Source organism: Arachis ipaensis, chromosome B8, assembly GCF_059453495.1.
Source record: "Arachis ipaensis isolate K30076 ecotype BB chromosome B8, ASM5945349v1, whole genome shotgun sequence".
In the NCBI taxonomy this organism is placed as follows: Eukaryota; Viridiplantae; Streptophyta; class Magnoliopsida; order Fabales; family Fabaceae; genus Arachis; species Arachis ipaensis.
This window is the reverse complement of record NC_142443.1, coordinates 102,600,787-102,624,510: the sequence shown is the minus strand read 5'-3', so window position 1 is coordinate 102,624,510 and position 23,724 is coordinate 102,600,787. Positions and strand designations below refer to the sequence as shown.

Here is a 23,724-nt window from a genome sequence, read left to right as displayed (position 1 = left end):
AAATATGTAATTTGTTTGTAGTGGGTATCTAAGTTTTGTGAGTTGTATGAAGCTATATGTGAGCTTGTTTTGGAGGTTATGGAGGTTTGAATGTGGGGATATGAGTTGTGAGGTTGAAGATGATGAAAAAGTGGGGTTTTGTTGCTCAAAAATGCCAAATTCACGTGTTTTTGTGCAATTTGGTCGTGTTTGCATCGATGCAATAGGCTTTGCATCGATGCACATAGCACATTGTGTGCTTTGCATCGATGCAAAGCTTGGTTGCATCGATGCAACATGCATCATTTTGCCCAAAATCACCAAATTTTCATCCTTTGGTGGTTCTTTCTTCAATCCTTTGAGTTCCATCATGTATATACTCACTTAAACTATTATAAACTTCAATTTGTTGATCCTCCATTGTTTATAATCTTCAAATTTTTCAATCTACCTCAAGATTAATCACTCATTCATCAACTCATAAACCTACAAAACAATGGCTAATTGGATATCTCCAATGCTTAAGTTAGTAAGAGATACAAAAATAGCAATATAAATACAATGAATTCAAACAAATCATATTAGATTAGAATCCAAGATACCAAGTTCATTTCGGATGTTAAAAAAACTTTCTTTACATAAAGGTTTAGTGAAGATGTCCGCTAGTTGTTTACTAGTTTCGACAAATTCAATAACCACATCACCCTTTTCAACATGGTCTCTTATGAAGTGATGTCTAATCTCAATATGCTTGGTTCTTGAATGTTGAACCGGATTCTTGGTTAAATTTATTGCACTAGTGTTATCACATTTGATAGGAATGTGATCAAGCATGAGTCCATAGTCCACAAGTTGTTGTTTCATCCATAAAATTTGGGCGCAACAACTACCGGCGGCTACATACTCGGCTTCGGCGGTAGACAAGGCTACACTTACTTGTTTCTTACTATGCCATGAAACAAGAGAGTTTCCTAGCAAGTGACAAGTGCCGCTAGTGCTTTTCCTATCCAATTTACAACCGGCAAAATCGGAATCGGAATAACCAATCAAATCACAAGTGGATCCTTTCGGATACCACAATCCAACATTTAATGTTCCTATGAGATACTTCATAATCCTTTTCACCGCACTTAAGTGAGATTCCTTAGGATTAGCTTGGTATCTCGCACACATGCATACACTAAACATGATATCTGGCCTACTTGCCGTTAGATAAAGTAATGATCCTATCATGCCTCTATACTTCTTTACATCTATGTTTTTACCTTGTTCATCTTTGTCAAGGTAGCAAGTAGTGCTCATTGGTGTGTCCATTGCCTTAGCATTGTCCATTCTAAATCTTTTGAGCAATTCCTTGAAATATTTGGTTTGGCTAACGAAAGTTCCTTCTTTTCCTTGTTTGATTTGAAGACCAAGGAAGAAGTTGAGTTCGCCCATCATGGACATTTCAAATTCACTTTGCATGAGGTTTGAGAAAAACTTGCAAAGTGATTCGTTAGTTGAACCAAATATTATGTCATCGACGTAAACTTGTACCAAAAGGATATTTTTGTTTTCAATCATGATAAATAAAGTTGTATCAACCTTCCCTCTTCTAAAACCCTTTTCTATTAAAAACTTGCTCAAACGTTCATACCAAGCTCTTGGAGCTTGTTTAAGACCATAAAGAGCTTTCTTGAGTTTAAAAACATGATTAGGATTTTCATAATCCTCAAAACCGGGAGGTTGTTCAACATATACTTCTTCTTGAATGAAACCATTAAGAAAGGCACTCTTAACATCCATTTGATAAAGTTTGAAGTTATAAGAGGATGCAAAAGCAAGTAACATCCTAATAGCTTCTAATCTAGCTACGGGAGCATAAGTTTCGTCATAATCAATGCCTTCCTCTTGATTATAACCTTTAGCTACCAATCTAGCTTTGTTTCTAACAATTGTACCATTTTCATCGAGTTTATTTCTAAAAACCCATTTTGTTCCTACAATTGTTTGATTACTTGGTTTAGGCACCAATTCCCAAACGTCATTTCGTTTGAATTGGTTAAGCTCCTCTTGCATTGCCATAGCCCAATGTTCATCATCAATTGCGAACTCAATGGTAGATGGTTCAATTTGAGAAACAAAAGCACTATATGCAAATAAATTTCTAAAAGTGGATCGAGTTGTTACCCCTTTCGAAACATCACCAATGACGTTGTCTAGAGGATGATCCTTTGAAGTACGCCAGTCCTTTGGAAGTGCATTTATTTGTGCTTGTGATGGTTCAATTTCTTCAACTTGAACACTATCCTTTGTTGAGCTTGTAGAGGCTTCATTTAAATCTTTTTCTTTGTCTTCACCATTCAAATTTAGTGAATCAAAGTTTTCTACATTTTCATCAAAATCTTTTCTAGCACAACAACGGTTAGTTTCATCAAAAGCGACATGAATACTTTCTTCCATAGTCATGATGCGTTTATTATATACTCTAAAAGCTTTGCTAGTTAAAGAGTAGCCTAAGAAGATTCCTTTATCAGCCTTAGCATCAAATTTGCCTAAGTTATCTTTTCCATTATTTAGAATAAAGCATTTACAGCCAAAGACGTGAAGGTGGGAAATATTTGGCTTTCTTTCTTTGTACAATTCGTACGGTGTTTTCTTAAGAATAGGTCGAATGATAATCCTATTCATAACATAACACGCGGTACTAACCGCATCCGCCCAAAAGTACTTAGGAATATTAGCCTCATTGAGCATAGTTCTCGCCATTTCTTCTAAATGACGATTTTTCCTTTCAACCACACCATTTTGTTGTGGTGTTCTAGGAGAGGAAAAATTATGCTCAATGCCATTTTCTTCACAAAAGTTTCAAAAAGATTGTTTTCAAATTCTCCACCATGATCACTTCTAATAGATGATATATGCAAATTCTTTTCATTTTGAATAACTTTGGCTAATCTTTTGAATGCTCGAAATGCATCACTCTTGTTTGCTAGGAACAAGGTCCATGTAAATCGAGAGTAATCATCAACAATAACTAAAGCATAGTAATTGCCACCAAAGCTCATAGTCCTAGAAGGACCAAATAAATCCATGTGCAAAAGTTGTAATGGCCTTGTTGTTGAAACAATGTTTTTGGATTTAAAAGAGGCCTTTACTTGTTTTCCCTTTTGACATGCGTCGCAAAGGACGTCTTTTTCAAAACGTAGCTTTGGTAAGCCAATTACTAACTCTTTAGAGACCAACTTGCTAAGATGGTCCATGTTAGCATGAGCTACTCTACGATGCCATAACCAAGTTTCATCATTTTTACTAACAAGGCATTTCACATCATTTGAGGAAACTTCATCTAGATTAATCATGTATACATTGTCAACACGGTGCCCAATTAGCACAATTTCATTAGTGTCTTGCCTTTTTATCAAACAACATTTTGAATCAAAGGTGACTAAGTTTCCTTTGTCACAAAGTTGGCTAACACTAATGAGATTATGTTTGAGACCTTTGACAAGTATAACATTATCTATGGAGGTAGAAGAATTTTTACCAACTTTTCCAACGCCGATTACTTTGCCGGTGTTGTTGTCTCCATAGATCACGTTTCCTCCGTTTGTAGGCTCTATTGCGGTGAACTTTGATTCATCGCCGGTCATGTGTTTGGAGCATCCACTATCAACATACCAATTTGTATCCTTAGCTCCAACACGTACCTACAAAACAATTAAAATTGGGATTTAGGTACCCAAGTGAATTTGGGTCCTTGATGGTTAGTATGAGCATAATGCCCATAAGGTGCCCATCTCGTATCTTGACTACGAAAGTTTATATGTTTAATTCTAGTAAAGCATACGGGTGCTATATGACCTACTTTATTACAATAATGACATATGACATTTGGATTATGCATCCTATGCATGTTTCTAAATGGTTGCCTAGGTTGTTTCCTAAATGCAACATCTTTTGATCTATATGCATTGTGATTATAATTTCTAAATGAAGCATGTTGAGGAGGATGTTTAAAGGCTTCATTCCTTTTAGGCATGCTTGCCTTTTGGGCTTGCGGTTGCCTAATAGGAGTTTTAGTATTTTTAAATTTTCCTTTTTCAAAACCTAAACCTTCCTTATTATGAACATGCTTTTGGTTTTTCAACATTTTATCTAAGTTCTTTGAAGATTCATTGAACTTAGCTAAAGTGTTCTTAAGATTTGTAATTTCATTTTCATGCATTTTACAAGATTTGTATGGATCACTACTTGTGCTACACTTATCTTTTCCAAGATTGATATTCTCGTTTTTCAACATCTCATTTTGTTTTAAAAGATCCATATTCTTTTTCTTTAGGAGAGAATAATCTTGGGTAAGTTTTGTGTACACCTCAAGTAAGGCATCATATTCATCTTGTAAATTAAAAGAAGTGGAGTTGTCATCACTAACCTTTTCTTCGCTTGCCATTAAGCAAAGATTTGCAACCTCGTCGTCATCGGAGTCGGATTCATCCTCGTTCTCCCATGATATGTATGCTTTCTCCTTCTTCTTAAATTTCTTGTTTTTGTCCTCCTTTTGAAGTTTTGGACAATTGGGTTTAATGTGTCCAACTTCTCCACACTCATAGCATTTTGGTACCTTTGTTTTGCTCTTGAAGTTTTTCTTCATTGCAAACTTATTGAATCTTTTTAATAAGAGTGCAAATTCTTCATCTCCTTCTTCTTCATTATCATCACTCTCTTCTTGTAGTGATGTTGTTTTAAGGGCGAGACTTTTCTTCTTGCTTTCTTCACCTTTTTGTCTATTTAGCATAGTCATTTCATAGGTGAGAAGATTACCTCGTAGTTGATCAAATGTAAGTTGATCATAGAGCCTTCCTTCCACAATGGCGTTTACTTTGGAGTTCCATTTTGGTGTAAGGCTTGTAAGCACCTTGGTCACAATTTGTTTATCATTGTATTTTGTGCCAAGCATGCTTAGGTTGTTGAAGATCTTGGAGAGTCTTTCAAGAGCTTCTTCAATGCTCTCTTCATCTTTCATTTTAAAATTTTTCCATTCATGAACCAACATAAATACCTTTGATTCTTTAACGTGGTCGGTTCCTTCGTAAGTGATTTGGAGTTTATCCCAAATCTCTTTAGCGGTTTCACATGTAGAGATCTTCATATAATCATGCTCGTTAAGTGCACAATGAATGAAGTTGATGGCTTTATCATTCATTGCCACTTTCTTCCAATCATCGTCACTATATTCATCTTCTCCTTTCGGTACTTGCTTTGTGACGGAGACTTCTCCTTCTTTAGCGCTTGTTGTCTTTGTTGGAATGTGATTTCCATTCTCAATCACTTTCCAAATTCTCACATCTTGAGAACGGATCCAAATTCTCATCTTATTTTTCCAATAAGAGTAATTTGTTCCGCTAAAAAGAGGAGGTCTAGCGGTTGAGTTACCTTCACTAGTGTTGTTGTTGTTAAAGCTTGTGCTTGCCATGATCTTTTCCCTTAAACGGTTAAGTCTTTCAAAGGGTTAAGCTCTGATACCACTTGTAGAACCTATGCACAATTACTCAAGAGGGGGGGTGAATTGAGTATTGCAACAACAATGAATCTTTTTGCGAAAGTTAAAGACAATATACAAAAGTGTTATTGTACTAGTATTTTTCCAAGAGCTTAACTCAATTGCTAAGCATTTATAAGGAGCTTTTACTTTCCAATAGACACCAACTCAAATAAATTGATCAAGCTTTTCACCAATCGGACTTAAGCTATTCCTTAAGTACTTACGAAGCTACTTTTCGATCACAATTTATTTGCTCAAAGGTAAAAGACAATAATATTGAAGAGATGAGTTTGGAGAGATGCAAACGCTATTTAGAGTGGTTCGGCACAATCCTTGTCCTACGTCCACTTTCTTTCTCAATCGCTATTGAGAAGTTCCACTATTGCCAAGCTTCAAGGTGCTCGCGCAAAACCTTTTACAATCCGAGTCCTTAGTTTCTAACACCTCACGGTATATGATCACCACTCGTATACTAACCCACTCCACTTAGAGATACCTTCTCTAAGATTTGCCTTGAGTACTTAGTATACTTCTTTGGTATCCTCACCGACTATAGTGTTTATAACTCTTGACTCAACCTTGGAGATCACACTCCAATTTACAAAGTGTACAAGAAAACAATTCTCAAAGAATTGTTGAGACGAAATGAGTGCTCTCTAGAAGAGTGTATGATTACAAGTTTAGCACTATTGAATCAATTGATATTGCTCTCTCAAATTGTGTATTATAACACCTTAAAAAAATGTGTAGAATGAAAGAATATGAACAAGATAGTTTGCAAATGCTCAAGTATTTGAAATAAGGCTTCAATCCATCTATTTATAGACTCCCCAAACCTTAGAAACGTTGGGGAGTTAATGGGATGGAGCCTTTTTGTCAAAACTAGCCGTTTTTTATGTTTTTGAATCATTTGCATCGATGCATAACACTTTGCATCGATGCAAATGTGTCTTTGAAGCTGAAATTTGAATTTTCAGCTAGGTTGCATCGATGCAAACATCTTTGCATCGATGCAACAAGTCGTCGCATGCTTTGCATCGATGCAAGATGAGTGTGCATCGATGCAAACCTTAAAGAATGGCTTAAAATCACTTCAAAATACTTAGGATTGATCTCAAACTTGTTGGAGTCAATTCCTATGCTTTTGTACCTTTGAAAACAAGTTTTTAAACCATTTGGCTAGCATCGAATTGCAAGATGTGCATCAAAACATTTTGTGAGTGTGTGTTGAGAGATTTAGCAATTGGTTCTTAACAAGAAGTTACCTAAGTCCTAAGACACTATACTTGTCTTCAAATGTTGTGGACTTGAGTTTCTTGTTGTTGTTGTGTTGCTTTCAACTCTTCATTCCTCAACGTTGAATGTTGGTTGATCTTTCAACATGCTTGTTCATTCAAGTTGTTTGTTGGTTTGTCTTTCATGTCGTTTGTTGGTTTGTCATTCATCAAAACCTACGAATACAAACTTCGCATACAAGCAACATGATTTACATTCCTGAGATCCGGAACGTCTAAACCTTGTCTGTGGTATTCTGAGTAGGATCTGGAAAGGGATGGCTGTGACGAGCTTCAAACTCGCAATTGTGGGGCGTGTGACAGACGCAAAAGGATCAATGGATCCTATTCCGACATGATCGAGAACCGACAGATGATTAGCCGTGCGGTGACAGCGCATTTGGAACGTTTTCACTGAGAGGACGGGAAGTAGCCATTGACAACGGTGATGCCCAACATAAAGCTTGCCATGGAAAGGAGTATGAATGATTGGAAGAAGGCAATAGGAAAGCAGAGGTTCAGAGGGAACAAAGCATCTTCATACGCTTATCTGAAATTCCAACCAAAGAATTACATAAGTATCTCTATCTTTATTTTATGTTTTATTTATCTTTTAATTATCAATTCTCCATCACCGTCTGAATTCGCCTGACTGAGATTTACAAGATGACCATAGCTTGCTTCAAGCCGACAGTCTCCGTGGGATCGACCCTTACTCACGTAAGGTATTACTTGGACGACCCAGTGCACTTGCTGGTTAGTTGTGCGGAATTGTGACAAAGTGTGATTCATGTTTAAGAGCTCCAAGTCCTTTGGCGCCATTGTTGATGATCACAATTTCGTGCACCAAGGGGGATAGGGTTCGAATTTTTGGGTGGAGGAGAAGTGTTAGTAGATGAATAAATAAACAGAAGGGGATGAGAGATGAAAGAATTCGAAAATTAAATAAATTAAAATAAAAGTATTTTTGTTTTTAAATTGAATTTAAAATAAAAATTCAAAAATTTAAAAAGAAAAATAAAATTAAATCAAATTAAAATTTAAAACAAATAGTTAATTAAAAAGAAATTTTGAAAAAGAGGGAAGGGATTTTCGAAAATTAGAGAGAGAGAGAGAGAGTTAGTTAGGTAGTTTTGAAAAAGATAAGAATCAAACAAAAACTTAAGTGGTTAATTGAAAAAAGATTTGAAAATTATTTTTTAAAAGGATAAGAAGTTAGAAAAGATTTTGAAATTGATTCTTAAAAAGATGTGATTGAAACTTATTTTGAAAAAGATTTGAAAAAGAAATTTAAAAAGATTTGATTTTAAAAATTAAAGTTGATTACTTGACTAACAAGAAACAAAAAAGATATGATTTTAAAATTTAAAGATTGGACCTTTCTTAATAGGCAAGTAACAAATTTTAAAATTTTTGAATCAATCACATTAATTGTTAGCATTAATTTTGGAAACATGAAATAAAAATAAGAAAAAGATTTTAAAAATTGATTTTAAAAATTTTCGAAAATTATGAAAGAAAAATGAAAAAGATTTGAATTTTGAAAAAGATTTGAAAAAGATAGAATTTTTAAATTGAAAATTTGATTTGACTCATAAGAAACAACTAGATTTTAAAAATTTTTGAAAAAGTCAACTCAAATTTTTGAAAATTTATGAGAGAAAAAGGGAAAGATATTTTTTTGATTTTTGAATTTTTAATGATGAAAGAGAAAAACATCAAAAAGACTCAAAACATGAAAATTATGAATCAAAACAAGAAAAATATACAAGAACACTTTGAATGCAAAGATGAACACCAAGAACACTTTGAATGTCAAGATGAACACCAAGAACTTATTTTTGAAAAATTTTCAAGAAAAGAAAACATGCAAGATACCAAACTTAAAAAGTTTTATTCTTTAGACATTAATGTTTCAAGAATGCATATGAAAAACAAGAAAAGACACAAAACAAGAAAATATGAAGATCAAACAAGAAGACTGGCCAAGAACGACTTGAAGATCATGAAGAATGCAATGCATGAAATTTTCGAAAATAAATTTTTTTTAGAAAATTAAAAAGATGCAATTGACACCAAACTTAAAACTTGACTCTAGACTCAAACAAGAAACACAAAAATATTTTTGATTTTATGATTTTATAAATTTTTTTTCTTTTTGGATTTTTCGAAAATAAGAATAATAAAAATAAAAAGGTTAAAATTAAAATAAAGTTACCTAATCTGAGCAACAAGATGAACCGTCAGTTGTCCAAACTCGAACAATCCCCGGCAACGGCGCCAAAAACTTGGTGCACAAAATCATGATCGTTCATTCCTTGGTAACGGCGCTAAAAACTTAATATGCACGTTCATAATTTTAGTTCTTTTTCACAATTTCGATACAACTAACCAGCAAGTGCACTAGGTCGTCCAAGTAATAAACCTTACGTGAGTAAGGGTCGATCCCATGGAGATTGTCGGCTTGAAGCAAGCTATGGTCACCTTGTAAATCTCAGTCAGGCGGATTCAAATGGTTATGGTGAATTGATAATAAAAACATAAATAAAATATAAACTGGGATAGAGATACTTATGTAATTCATTGGTGAGAATTTCAGATAAGCGTATAGAGATGCTTTCGTTCTTCTGAACCTCTGCTTTCCTGCTGTCTTCATCCAATCATTCCTACTCCCTTCCATGGCAAGCTTTATGTAGGGCATCACCGTTGTCAATGGCTACATCCCATCCTCTTTGTGAAAATGGTCCAATGCGCTGTCACTGCATGGCTAATCATCTGTCGGCTCTCGATCATAATGGAATAGGATTTACTGTCCTTTTGCGTCTGTCACTACGCTCAGCACTCGCGAGTTTGAAGCTCGTCACAGCCATCCCTTCCCAGATCCTACTCGGAATACCACAGACAAGGTTTAGACTTTCTGGATCTCAAGAATGGCCGTCCATGGGTTTTAACTTATACCACAAAGATTCTAATATCTCGGACTCGGTCCTCTGTATTAGATATCCAAGAGATACTCATTCTAGCTTGGTTGCATGTAGAACGGAAGTGTTTGTCAAGCACGCGTTCATAGGTGAGAATGATGATGAGCGTCACATAATCATCACATTCATCATGTTCTTGGGTGCGAATGGATATCTTAGAGAAGGAATAAGCTTGAATTGAATAGAAAAATAGTAGTACTTTGTATTAATTCATGAGGAACAGCAGAGCTCCACACCTTAATCTATGGAGTGTAGAAACTCTAACGTTGAAAATACATAAGTGATAAGGTCCAGGCATGGCCGAATGGCCAGCCCCCAAAATGTGATCAAAGGATCAAAAGATAATCCAAAGATGTAAATACAATAGTAAAAAGTCCTATTTATGCTAAACTAGTTACTAGAGTTTACAGAAATGAGTAAATGATGCAGAATCCACTTTCGGGGCTCACTTGGTGTGTGCTTGGGCTGAGCATTGAGCTTTACACGTGTAGAGGCTTCTCTTGGAGTTGAACGCCAGTTTGTAACCTGTTTTTGGCGTTTAACTCCACTTTGCAATCTGTTTCTGGCGTTTAACTCCATAATGCAGTATGGAATTGGCGTTGAACGCCAATTTGCATCATCTAAACTTGGGCAAAGTATAGACTATTATATATTTCTAGAAAGCCCTGGATATCTATTTTCCAACGCAATTGAGAGCGTGCCATTTGGAGTTTTGTAGCTCCAGAAAATCTACTTTGAGTGCAGGAAGGTCAGAATCCAGCAGCATCTGCCGTCCTTCTTCAACCTATGAATCTGATTTTTGCTCAAGTCCCTCAATTTCAGCCAGAAAATACCTGAAATCACAAAAAAATACACAAACTCATAGTAAAGTCCAGAAATGTGATTTTTATTTAAAAACTAATAAAAATATACTAAAAACTAACTAAATTATACTGAAAATTATGTAAAAACAATGCCAAAAAGCGTATAAATTATCCGCTCATCAACTATGGAGTAGATTTCTACTCTTGGCTTTGGGGTTGAGTATTAGAAACTCTTGAATTTTCAAATCCTAATGTGGATTGGTAATTGGAAGGTGCTAGTTAGCTTGAACTTCACTAAAGCTAGTCCTTCACTAGGAGTTGACTAGGACTTGTGAACTCAAGTTAATTGTATTCACTTGACTTTCGTTCAATTGTTAGAGGATAACTAAGTGAAGGAAATAGACAATTTCCACCACAATTGGTAATGATAATGAGGATAGGAACTCCAATTCTCACCCCCAGTCAAGGTCTTTGTATTGATTGATTGTCATTCACTTTTACTAATTTTGATTTTCTAGTTTTCTCATTTTAATTTCATATCTCTTATTCATATATGCTTTTAGTTGTAGTTATCTTGATGCATGCTTGTTAGTTAAGCAATGCTTGATTGATATTTCTAGTTATCTCAATTTAATTGTTAGTTGTTTGTTGCTTTTATATACTTGTCATTTTACTTCTTCCGTAAGCAATCCAAAACCCCAAAATTCCTAACCAATGATGTGCATTCCAGTGCAAGTCCTAGGAAAAATGACCCGAAATTCTACTCCTGGTTATTTTTTTTTATTGTTGTGACATTCTTCTAAACTTTGACTTGGGGTATCTCGTCGGTTGGACTATACTTTACGACATTGAATTGGAAAATCCTTTGGTAATTTCTTAACCGACATTTATCCCACGTCAAGCATCCAAGCTGTTAATGATGATTAAGAATCTCTCAAATATTTTATTAATAGTTTCTCCTTCCTTCACGAAGAATATTTTATACTCCTTTTGAAGCATATCGGTCTTTGTCTCTTTTACTTGTTGTGTACTTTCATGTGTGATTTGGAGTTTATCCCAAATCTTTTTTGCTGTTTTGCATCTTGACACATTTTGAAATTCTTCAAACTAATGGCACAGTGCATCATGTTGATAGCCTTGGTGTTGAGCTCAACTTTTTTCTTATTTTCATCATTCCACTCAATATCTTTTTTTGGAACAACTTCACCTTCAGCGTTGGTCTTTATTGGAACATTCGGGCTATTTACAATTATCTTTCATATGTTGTAGTCAACAGATTATACAAAAATCTTCATCCTTTCTTTTCTATGTGTAGTTTTTGCCATTGAAAAATAGTGGTTTGTTGTTGGATTGCCCTTTGCTAAGAGTGTAAGCAACCACATTTATTCCCGTGTTAGCTATTGGGATCTTTTCTCCAAGTTGTTAGACTTGATGCTTGACACCTTAACTCTTGATACCAATTGAAGATTTTCAATGGTCTAGATAATGGAAGTTGAATCTATGACCTCTTTTTATGTCTTTAAACTTGAACACCAAAACAGATTCTACTCCTTTAGTTCTGTTGCGTCTGCAATATTGATTATGCAAGAGATAATTTATTTTTGTCTCATAACGAATAAAATTAAAATAGAACAGAGAAGAGAAAAGAATACAACCATGTATCCTGGTTCAATCACCTTGTACAATGTGGCCTACATCTAGTCTCTACTACAACTATGGTAGAATTTTCACCATCTTTTCAAAGATTATGAAGACCAATTCTCTAGGATTCTTTCTAATTCTATCTGGGACAAACCAAACTTCTAACCAAGCTTGATTTGGCTAGATTTATCTTCTAGACTCTCAACACTAAGTGCTCACCTAACTTAGCGAAAAAAAAATCTCTCAAACTTATGATTATAAAACAGAAATACATCAAAAGAGTTTTGATATAACAAAGATTTTTCTTTCAAAGTTAACTCTGTCTTTTCTTTCAAATAGATTTTTTCAAATACCTCACACATTGTCTTTTACCATGAGAATTAAAAAAAAAAAAAAGATAAACTAAGAAAGTAAGATACACAATGTAGCCTCATGAAGGAGAAGAATTATGGTAGCTTGAAAGCTATGTAAAAATCATATTCAAGTACTCTCATTTGTTGCCTTCCATCTTGGTGGGATGTCCCTTTAGTGTAGGTGCATTGATTCCAAAATTTCAAGGTTTGAGTGAAGAAGGTGCTAGTAAACTCAGATTGTTGGGTTCTCTCTCCTTACCCCATTTCTGACTCATTACTTCTTTATGTATGGAATAATGCCTCCAAAATTTGAATTAATAGGGGTAGAGTCAACTCTTAAACATTAGACCAACTGAGTTTATTTTCTTATCCCAAGAAAATCAAATTCAGAAAATCATAGTAGAGTGGTGCAGAGATACTGAGGAGATAAGTAACAGCAACAACATGGTCATAATACTTTTAAAGTACTTACTAGATCAATATCCTTAATCTTAATCTTAATCTTTGGCCTCAAATTTAATTTTTAGCCTTTGATTTGAAATAGATAAAAATATCCACCAATTTCTTTTTCTTTTTCAAATGGTTGTGACTGTTTGACATATATAAAAATGACAATATTATAATACTTTTTTTGTTTCTGAATCATATAGGATTTTTTATTTGACTTTGCTTATATTGATTTCACTTTTTTTTCCAAAACTTAATTGATGAACCATTTTATATTCATCAAAGTTGAGCCATTTTTTTTATTTGCTTTGTCATTTTTAGTTATTGATTTTTTTATATTCATCAATGCTAGGGGGTAGGGTAGGGTACGGGTTTAGGGTGTACCCTACCCTACCTTACCCGCACCTCATATATAACACATATTTTATAAAAATCTCTCTATATAGTGAAGGAAGTGAGAATTGAACCCACAACCTCTCTTATGTAATGACTTATAATAAGTAAATAATCACTAAACTAGTTAGTTAATTTAGTGATTTAGAGCATTAGTTTTTTATTTTTTATGTTATTAATACGTATAAAATTCGAAATAATTGAATTTTATATTTACTTTGAAAAAATTTGATATTTCTGCGGGTAGGGTAGGGTAGGGTTTAGAATTTTAGGGTGCGGGTAGGGTTAGGGTTGAAAGATTCTCAACCCGCAGATAGAGTAGGGTAGAGTTTTAATAAAATTTTCAACCCGCAGGTAGGGTTAGGGTTTGGACCCTACCCTATCCTACCCATTGGCAGCCCTAATCAATGCTGCTTCATATAATGTTTGCTGTTTTGCTGGCTTTTTAAATGGTTTGAGTTTTTTAAACAAAAAATAACTTAGGTCTACAATAATAAGTATCAAATAATATTTGAACTTTTAATCTAACTAAAAATACATATTTGTCATTATTATTAAATTTATTATTTTCTAAATTCAATAGGATGTATCATTTAAAATATTTTATATAATTAAAAAATTAAAAATAATTTATATATATATATTATATATATATCATAATTCGTATATCGGCATGTTTCTTGTTGTGTTCTGTTCCGTATTTGGATAGCATAGATCATTTGTCCATAGCAAATGCACCGATCTTAGGCGAAGAAGGGCAGCGTCAAGTCGTCCACTGCTATACGAGTTGTCAAGAATAGACAAGTTGCCAATCCTCAAGAGTGTTGGGTCCCACTCCAGTCACCCGAAGAAACCAAAAACCCACAGTTCGCAATTTTTCCCTCACTCACTAGTCACCACCCTTCTCCCCAGTTCTCACTTCTTACATATTGGGTGGAGAAAAATCCCAATTCAGCATCGAAAACCCTAAATTTCCCTTGCATCCCTTTTCCGTAACAGGATCTTCATCAACCCTCTGATTCTATCCTTCTTCTACAACCTTCCAAAATGGTCACTGCTTCTCCTTTGATTTTCCCTTCAGCTCAATTTTCAGCTGCATGCTTTCAAATCCTTGCGTTTTCATCCCCACCCCCCGCCCCGGTTTGGGGGGGGGGGGGTTTGTTCCTTCTCATATATTTAGAACTTTTCTTTTAGTATTTTTGGGTGTGACAATTGTTGATTGCTGTTTGGATTTTGAGCTTCCAATGGATTCGATCTCAATGAAGCGTTATCATGAAACTCAAATTCACATGTGTTGCATGGAATCTTTTGCTTTGAAGTTATTGAATATATATTTTGATAGCCAATATAATACGTACTGATTATTACTACGTTCTGGTTTTCTTACTACAGCACAAATTAGGGAGGGGTCACCGTGACAAACTCCAGCAGTTCATGGCAATAACTGGAGCTAGGTAAGAGTATAGTTTTCTATGGTTTGTTATATGAGAAACTTCTAGATATTGTTTTTAGTACTATGTTTAGGTTAAACTATTCTGTAGTCTCGTAGTTTCACCAAATTTATAATCGAGTACCTACACTTCAAAAGTTTTTTATTAGGTCCCTACATCAGTTTTAAATTTGTAATTCCATTTCTGTGGTTCAAAAAACGTTTTGCTAAGATATATTCGCCATTGGTGTGAGATGGATAAAAATGTTTTTGTAACGCTTACTGTTTAAAAGGATCTAATTATAAATTTAAAACTGTTGTGTAGAGACTCAATTGAAAACTTCTAAAATGTAGGGAGCTAATTACAAAGTTGAGAAAATTATAGAGACTAAAAGAGTAATTTAACCTTGTTACTATCCGTATTTATGTTTCTATTAATTTATGTTTTGGGTGGTGGAGGAGGAGGGTGAATAATGAATGAGTCAATGAGGTACCTTTACGTTAAATGTTTTCTCAAGGCTTTTAAAAGCATTTTTTTTTTGCGAAATTATTTTGATTTGGAAAATTTCAAATCTTCTTGAATTAATAATTACTTAATGATGTTGATTGGGGAGTTTTTGATCTCCTTGGGTCGGTATTTGTTTTCTCTTTATAGATTTTTTTTTTCGTCAGATGCAATTACTTTAGTCATGCTTTTAATTTGTTTGTTGCTTCAGCTAAATTATTCCAGTTTATTTTGTTGGGTTATTTTTGGTGTTTATAAGAAGTGTTTCGCTGACAGGGGTCTGGCACATGCTGAGAAGAATGTTTTGAAGTTGTTAATATATTTAATGTGTCATTGGAAACTTCAAATACTTACTTTTTCAAAGAAAACCTTCTTAAGAAGTGCTGTAACGACACTTGTTAGCTTTTCCAATGCACCTTGCCTGCATGCTTGACCCTATTTAAAAGTTTACTTATGTACTTTCAGTGAGAAAATAGCGCTACAGTCTCTGAAGGCAAGTGATTGGCATCTAGAAGGAGCATTTGATTATTTCTACAGCCAGCCTCAGCTTAAAACATCTTATACGGACTCTAGACACTTGGAGGAGCTGTATAATAGATATAAAGGTTAGAAATGAAGGTGAAAAAGAATAGAGACTATGGTTGCATTTAGAATCGTAGAAGCATTGACTTATGACATCTACATAAGTAGAACTATAAATTGTTCTGATGAAAAATGAAAAAAATAAAATCATATGAATTATTGAATTCTCTATTCTCTATATCTTAAGAGGCTACAGGTGCTTCTCATCCCATCTCAAATTCATTATATCTTGCCAACAAAACTTTCAAGCTTTTTAAGATACAGTAATAGGCATCACTGGATTAGAATTAATTTCCCAATGTAATTGGCTGAAGTCATTATGAAGGATTCCTTAGATGGTATAATTTCTGTGGCCTTATTTATTTATCATTATGAAAAGGCACTTTCTGGACATAATCGCTTTCATGTAATTCAGCTCTTTATATTATGAACCTTTAGCATGCTATAGTAGTGAACATTGGTTGTTTTACTCATTGCAATTGGTCTTCTAGGGAAGTGTAACTTGATGGAAGTTTCTTCCATTTCAGAGTAAGGGATCTGCCAAATTTTATGGATTTGAAATTCAATTCCTTTCTTCACGTGAATTTGTGAAAGATATTAGTTAGGACTATTTTCCTCCTATGAGATGCTTATATGAACTCAAATCTGGGATGTTTTTACTTGTTTACTATTGAGATATTCTTTATGCAGTGATGTGACTACCATTTATTAATACATTGTATCTAATGCCTGCTTTCTAATCGTTTGCACTAATTTCGTTACAGATCCATATGTCGATATGATTATGGTGGATGGTATCACTCTCCTTTGCAATGATATCCAGGTTGCTGTTTCTGAATGCAAATTAATTATGTTCATGCTGCTTTTTTTATGGTATTTTATTTTTGTTCACTCGTGTGTTATTATTGAAGCTGTGTCAAGGATGTACACAATACTATTGGAAAATATAGAGAATTCTATTGGAACCTCAGCATAGTTGAATTTAAAGGCTTTAGTAACTGACTAAAACATTTAAACATAAAGTAGCAATAAAAGTTGTTATACTTCTATTTAGTTTCTGTGTTGACAGAAGAAAGAAAAATTATCAAAAGAGAAGAAAATGTACAAGAGAGGATAAGACATCTTCACATAGATACAAAAGTGATAGCCAAGGTAACCCAAAACACAAAAAAGATATGAAGAAAGAAACCATGGAACAATAGGTGCCATCCCTCTTGAGGGTGTTTCTGGAAAAGTTATGAGAATAGTATTATTTTAATAATCACTTTTTAATGTGATTTATTATGTGAAAATCAATTTTTATCTGAATACCTTAGTTGAAATGTTTTAAGATAATTTATAATGTTTGGATTATATGGACAATGTTGCTTTTTCTATGTAAAATTCATTTTTTGGTCATGTCTAGTAAAATTACTTGAAAAAGTATGACAGGAGTGTTTATATTATCATTTATTTGTTATTTACTTGATTGCGGATGGCTGAGCCAAAAATCCGCCATAAAATTATAGCGGATGACATTGCGGGAAATGGCGGTGGGGGATTACCTAAAAGTTACATGTATGCACAAAAACACATGCAGAGAAATTGCAAATGTAATAAATTATAAAATCTAATCAATTTAAGTAATTTTCTACTCATAAGGCATTCAATTAATTCAGCAAATGCAGTAGCAAATTCAACAAATAAACATAACTTCAAGTCATACAACACCATAAAACATAAGGCTTAGAACTTAAAAACTAAAATCGGGCACTAGAGTTGGGGGATTGCCTTGAAGTAGACATAATGAACTGAATCTGTGTAAATTGGGGAAAAATTGGAAAAAGAGAGGTTTATACTTTATAACATTGAGCCTATGTAAATAAAAGGGGAAATGGGAAAGAAAAAAACAACGGCTAGGAACACCAGAACAGAAACTAAGTTACGAACTAGAGAGAGAGAGAGAGAACCTGTGGCTTGCAGCGGTGGCGAGCAGCAGGTTCGGCAGAAGGCAGAGAGAATGCAAGAGAGTGGCAGAGAGAGAAGACGGAGGAGGAACTGGAGCTGGACTGTGCTGCCTGGTGCACCGCTGGTGGTTCTTCTGGCTGTAGTGCATCCCAGAGCAGAGGGAGAGACAGAAGAGAGTTTTTAGATTGTTAGAGAGGAAGAGCAATTTTCTGAAGAAAGGAGGCTGACGAAGGTGAGTTGTAGCATTTGGGGTTTCCTAAATTACCAAAGTAACCCTCCATTTTTTTTGAAAATTCCTCATTTATATTGCGGTATGTCATGGTGCCACTGCAATTGCAGCCGCAATTTTTGCCCGCTGTGAAAAACTTGTCACGGTGACCATTGTTTGGTGGAGGAGATGAAATCCGCCATGCCATAGCGTTATGGTGCCGCCGTAACCGCAATTTCAAACACTGGCAACGAAGGAAAGATTCTATAGCAGACTGCTCTTTTTACAGTCATTTGGTGTACTGGTCCAAAAGGAATTTTAGAATTTTTTTTCAGTAATTCATTTTTGGCTATCAATTTTATTTGGGAGGATTACCTTTTTTTGGCATCCCTCCCCTTTGGTGCTCAGCAAATGATCTGCTTAAGAGAGTTTCTGTAGTTCATATTCAAAGGGAATGAAATTTGCTACTGCACGGACTAATCAGCTAGCTCCTAGCCATTTTGTGTATTTATGTGATGATATCTCATCTTCATCCTCATCCACTTTTGTACATTCTTCTCTACATTAAATTTCATTATCTATAAAAAAAGATATTATATTATATAATGTAACATTTGATATTTAGGATCAATTTGGTAAAGCCATAACAATTATGAGATAATTAACTTCTGATTTTAATATAGCTTCAAAAAGCTCCATTATTTTCAGCTTAAAATTATTATGTTTTGATTATCATCAGTTATGATTCATTCAGAATAATTGATGCTTGAATATTCTGTGTGCAGGTGGATCCTCAAGATATTGTAATGGTACGAATGTGTCTTATAAAATAACATTGTTTTGTTTATAGATCATCAATAATTGCGTGTCTTATTTATATACAAAAAGGTCAAAAGAATTTACGCTTTTCTCCTAATGGAAATCCTATCAATTAATTCAAGAAACTTTTGAAACAGTGATCATCATGGTTAAATATACTTAATGATTGCACATTTAGTTAAGGGTAAAGTGTCATTGTTGTCTCAAACGTCTGGGATAAATATCAATGTTATCTATAACATTTTTCTCATCTGTGTCCCAAACAAGATATCTCATTTTTATCCCACTGTTATCTCCATAGAAGGTTACTAATGAAGGTGGTAACATATAAAGTAAATGTTGCATGTGACAAACTCTTACAATATTACCATTGTGAATAGATTTAAAAGAGAGTTAAAAACAATAAAACTAAAAACAGAAAACTAAAGGAAATTAATTCATAAAAGATCCAGGATATTATAGTTTTCTTCCCCAAACCATATCATCATCAAGTTCCTATATCTGTAAATGACTAGGTATTTTTTCTACTAGATTGCAACAAAAAAAAGGGTTTAGAGTTTCAGAAGATATATATACTCTGTATTTGTCGGGTTTAAAAGTGTGGATAAAATTGAATTACTTTTGAAATGTTTGGGATATAGATAGGACTAAAAAATTAGGGACAATATTTAACCTAAACGTTTGGGGGGAGAAAATATGATACTTTACCCTTCAGTTAAAAATACTTCAGATTGATACTGTAGAAAAATGGTGGCTTTGCTTGAGAGTTTGACATAGAATGAGAAAATATAAACTTTATTTGTTATATATGAAGGATATTAAACATAGCAAGATGAAGTCCTTCTTCACAGTTTACAACCCTCTCCCTCTCTCTCTCTCTCTCTCTCTCTCTCTCTCTCTCTCTCTCTCTCAGAGAGAAAGCAAGTAAAGAGGATTAACTCTTTATTCATTGTGCAAAAAACTGATGATCATTGGATCTCATATGATGAAATTTTCAATATCTATAAATAAAAATGTCATGTTTGTAAAGTTAAATGAAGTATTGTTGTAACATGAAATTATGTATGTTTACTGCTACTGCTGGGAACTAGTTTGCTTAATGATAATGTGTGTGAATGAAATAGTCAAATAGGCATGTGGCATGCTTCAGGTAACATGGCATGTTAACATTTTTTCAGTTAGTTCTTTCATGGCACATGAAGGCTGGCACCATGTGTGAATTTTCAAAGAAGGAGTTTATTGAAGGCTTACAATCCCTAGGGTATGTATTTATTAGCTTCTGAATAAAGGAAGATGATTCTGATCCATTTTGAGTTTGATGAATGCATTGGTGGTGATGTCTTAGTGTATTTCCTATGGTTCTACCTGTTGTTGAATGAGTAAACCCTAGTTGAATGGTTTATGATATAATGGCAGGATTGATTCGCTGGAGAAGTTCCGTGAAAAGATACCCTATATGCGTTCTGAGCTGAAAGATGAACGTATGGACAAATCAGATCACATCCCCATTATAGTCTTTTGATTTATATTTCATTTTTTATGAAAGATTATCTACAGTAATTATTGAAGAAGGTTCCTGAAATGTTATTCTCATTTTTTTTCCAGAGAAGTTCCGTGAGATATATAATTTTGCTTTTAACTGGGCAAAGGAGAAGGTATGTTTTGGTGTCTTGTTGGTCTATTCTTCCCCTATTGTGTAGCTTAATTGATTTTGATGGCAGTATGACATGATATGGCTATACCCTAATTTAAGCAATGCATTCGGTCCTTGTTCAATCTTCTAGTTCATGTTTAAGACTCAATAACCTATTCTCAATGGAGCATGTAGATCCTAGGAAGCTAATTTTAAATGATAACTATTTTATATCATTAATTATTAACATTAAAAGCTATAAATAACGACCATCATATTCATATATTCGTTTTCTTGTATTCAATTGTAGACATCAACTTTTCCCACTTCCCAGTTCTTGTTTCTGCTTGAGTTTCAGGGTTCTTGTGTGGCTATTGCATTGCTAATAAAACCATGCGTGTGTTCTTTTTTTCAATCTTCAAATGTCCTGCTTGAGCTGACCAAATTTATCTTCAGTATTATGATTTATGAGCATTGTTAACTTTCAATATTTGGTGACTCTGTTTTTCTGATCCTTGTTATATTGTATGGTGTAAATTTATTATTAGTGACGATGACCTATCAAATTCGTCTTTTGGGTGTTTGACATATTATGGATGCCCCAGAATTATTTTCTTTTTCTTAAAAAAATATAAAATAAAAGTAATATTATTAGCACAAAGGGAGTCATCTCACGTGGAGATTGGATATACTCAATTAAAAAAAAAGGTTAAACAAAACAATGCAAAAGAGCAAAGCTCTCCAATTTTCGCATATCAAAAAGAGGCTCCAGAGTTGCTTTATATCCTTTCTTTGGTGTCCAAAATTATAATAACTATAAAGTATTTATTATTTTGGATACTCTTGTGTTTTTAAAATATTAATACCTTTGACCTTGGGGAATCAAGGTCCCTCAGATTCCTCATTGAAGAATATGCCATGAATTTTGGTGCTGCAAGTTACAAGGCTCAGTTTTCACATAGCAAGGGAACAACAAAATGTTTTGCATCCAATAAATGATTGGATGCTCTAATTTGTCTTTGCATGCATTTGTATGCATAAGAATTTAAAACTATGATGAACTTGTATATCTTGGGTTGGTATAAAAATTTGTGAATGCTAGCACTGCTCTATTGTTTTTAATTTTGAATATGTTATTCATCATGCAAAAGTAATATTGTTGCTTTGTATATTTTATATTTATGTTTATGTAGGTCAAATTACTTTTGCAGGGTCAAAAATCTCTGGCACTGGATACAGCTATTGGAATGTGGCAATTATTATTTGCTGAAAGGCAGTGGCCACTGGTTGATCACTGGTGCCAATTCTTGCAGGTAATAAGTTAAATATTTTCACTTGGGGTTGTTCTCGGCTTAATCTTGGCTTTGAGAGGGAGGTCAATACCTCCTGATGTTTCTTGTTTTACTTATATATTTGGCAATTCTTATGTTGCTTCTTCAGGCTCGCCATAACAAAGCAATCTCCAGGGACACATGGTCCCAGCTTTTGGAGTTTGCAAAGGTACACATTTATTAGAATAGAGGTCAATGGGTCTTCCTCTCACCATCTTCTTATATTCTTTGCGTGTCTGAATGTCTTGCAAAGGTGGTATTGATAAACTACTTTCCAAACCATTGCGGTTTTCATCCTTGGAGAAATGAACCAGCGTTAATGGGTTATTTCAATCAAAGCTCCTTTTCGTTAATAGGGTTGTAGTGAAGTTATGACACCTCTTTAAACAGCTAAACTAGGAATAAACGGACTAGGATTACTCCCATGGAAACAAAAGATATACTCTCTAACTGACAAGATAAAAAATGCCTTGAAACAAAACATATAAATCGGAAGTCTGCATCAATGGTTAATGTATTAGTTTCTGTGCATGAAATTTTGTCATGTGAAATATTATTCTTTTATTCTGTTGATCATTTTTTTCCTATTGATCTTCAGTTTAATTAAGAGAAATATTCCTACTTCTAATAAAAGAAAAATGTTGAACTTGATTGATCCTTCTTTTATTATCGGAAGGGATCTTTTTAATCTTATCGTTACATTCCTTCCTTCAGAATGCGGCAGTCCTCCTTATAGAGAATTAAAACATACATGTATCATGTATGCTGATTTTGGTGTTCAATGATTGTGAATTGGGTGATGGCATTATTATGTACTGTCAATTTGTACCTTCTTACAAATAGGTTCCCCTTTGGATCTAGACAGTTTTTTGTTTTTTGTTTTTAAAAAAAAAAAGGAAATATTTTTGCTTTTGCTTTTGTCTTTACTTCATATTTAAATACCGAATCAGGTGGAATTCTTCATACTTATCTTTTATGATATATTGTTGGCCTCTGAATCAAATAACCTCCTCTATTTATTGTTTTTCTTCTTTGGGGTATTTGCAGACCGTTGGCCCAAATTTAACTGATTATGATGCTGAAGGTGCTTGGCCTTATCTCATTGATGAATTTGTGGAGTATCTGAATGAGAATGGGATTATTCAAAATGGTCAATTCAGTGACTCTAGTTTAAAACGATGATGCAATTCGCCGAACAACTGCTATAAAGTGAACTTGATCTTTGTCTCCCTTGTGATATGGGTTGTGCTATCATGTGATTGAACTCCTCTATCACTTAAGGGGGATTTAATCTGAGAAATTCTACCAGAAGAGGACATGGCTGCTTAGCATAAACTCATTCTTGCTGACAAGTATAGTAGCATCATTTACTTGTGGGATTGTTCATATGGGTATATATGAATTTCCTTGAGAAGTTGTGGAATTGAACAGGGGATTCTACCGATGATCCCTGGTGTCAACAGTTTCTTGTCCTTTCCAATTCTAATAATTATTGTACAATGTCTTGTTAGATAAAAGATTTCTGACTCTGATTGTTCATGTTTCGGTTCTGTTTTTCATCATCTTGTAAGACATGCGCAGCAAGTCGTTAAAGCAGCCCTTTTTGGGTGGGGAAGATAGGCGGTCCATGTCTGCTAATGTTTATGACTTCGAAATATGTAGAAACTTGCTATTCCAGTTTAACGCCACAGGTAACACAAATGAGATCACCTAATCTAATGATATTATATTTTATTTAATTAATATATACACTTTTAATTTAGCAAACTTTTATTAAGATTTTATTATAACTAGCAAATTATCAAGCACGAAAATTGGTGTACTGTGTTTTTTTTTTAAAAATTATAGTTTGATAAGTAGTGATTAGGGAATGAG

The 23,724-nt window shown here is 34.0% G+C and overlaps 1 protein-coding gene across 1 annotated transcript; it reads left to right on the top strand.

Moving 5' to 3' along the window:
• Positions 1-14,059: 14,059 nt before the first annotated feature.
• Positions 14,060-23,464, top strand: LOC107612862 (defective in cullin neddylation protein). Its single transcript, XM_016314623.3, has 11 exons — positions 14,060-14,445; positions 14,788-14,849; positions 15,795-15,934; positions 16,676-16,734; positions 18,852-18,875; positions 20,064-20,146; positions 20,302-20,366; positions 20,491-20,540; positions 21,730-21,831; positions 21,959-22,018; positions 22,897-23,464. Exons 1-11 carry the CDS (start codon positions 14,443-14,445, stop codon positions 23,029-23,031), a joined length of 783 nt encoding a protein of 260 aa, XP_016170109.1. The 5' UTR covers positions 14,060-14,442; the 3' UTR covers positions 23,032-23,464.
• The last annotated feature ends 260 nt before the right edge of the window (positions 23,465-23,724 follow it).

Coding starts and splice junctions, on each gene's coding strand:
- LOC107612862 (XM_016314623.3), top strand. Junction 16,735..18,851: donor TCCTTTGCAATGATATCCAG/GTTGCTGTTTCT, acceptor TTCTGTGTGCAG/GTGGATCCTCAAGATATTGT. Junction 21,832..21,958: donor ACTGGTGCCAATTCTTGCAG/GTAATAAGTTAA, acceptor TTGCTTCTTCAG/GCTCGCCATAACAAAGCAAT.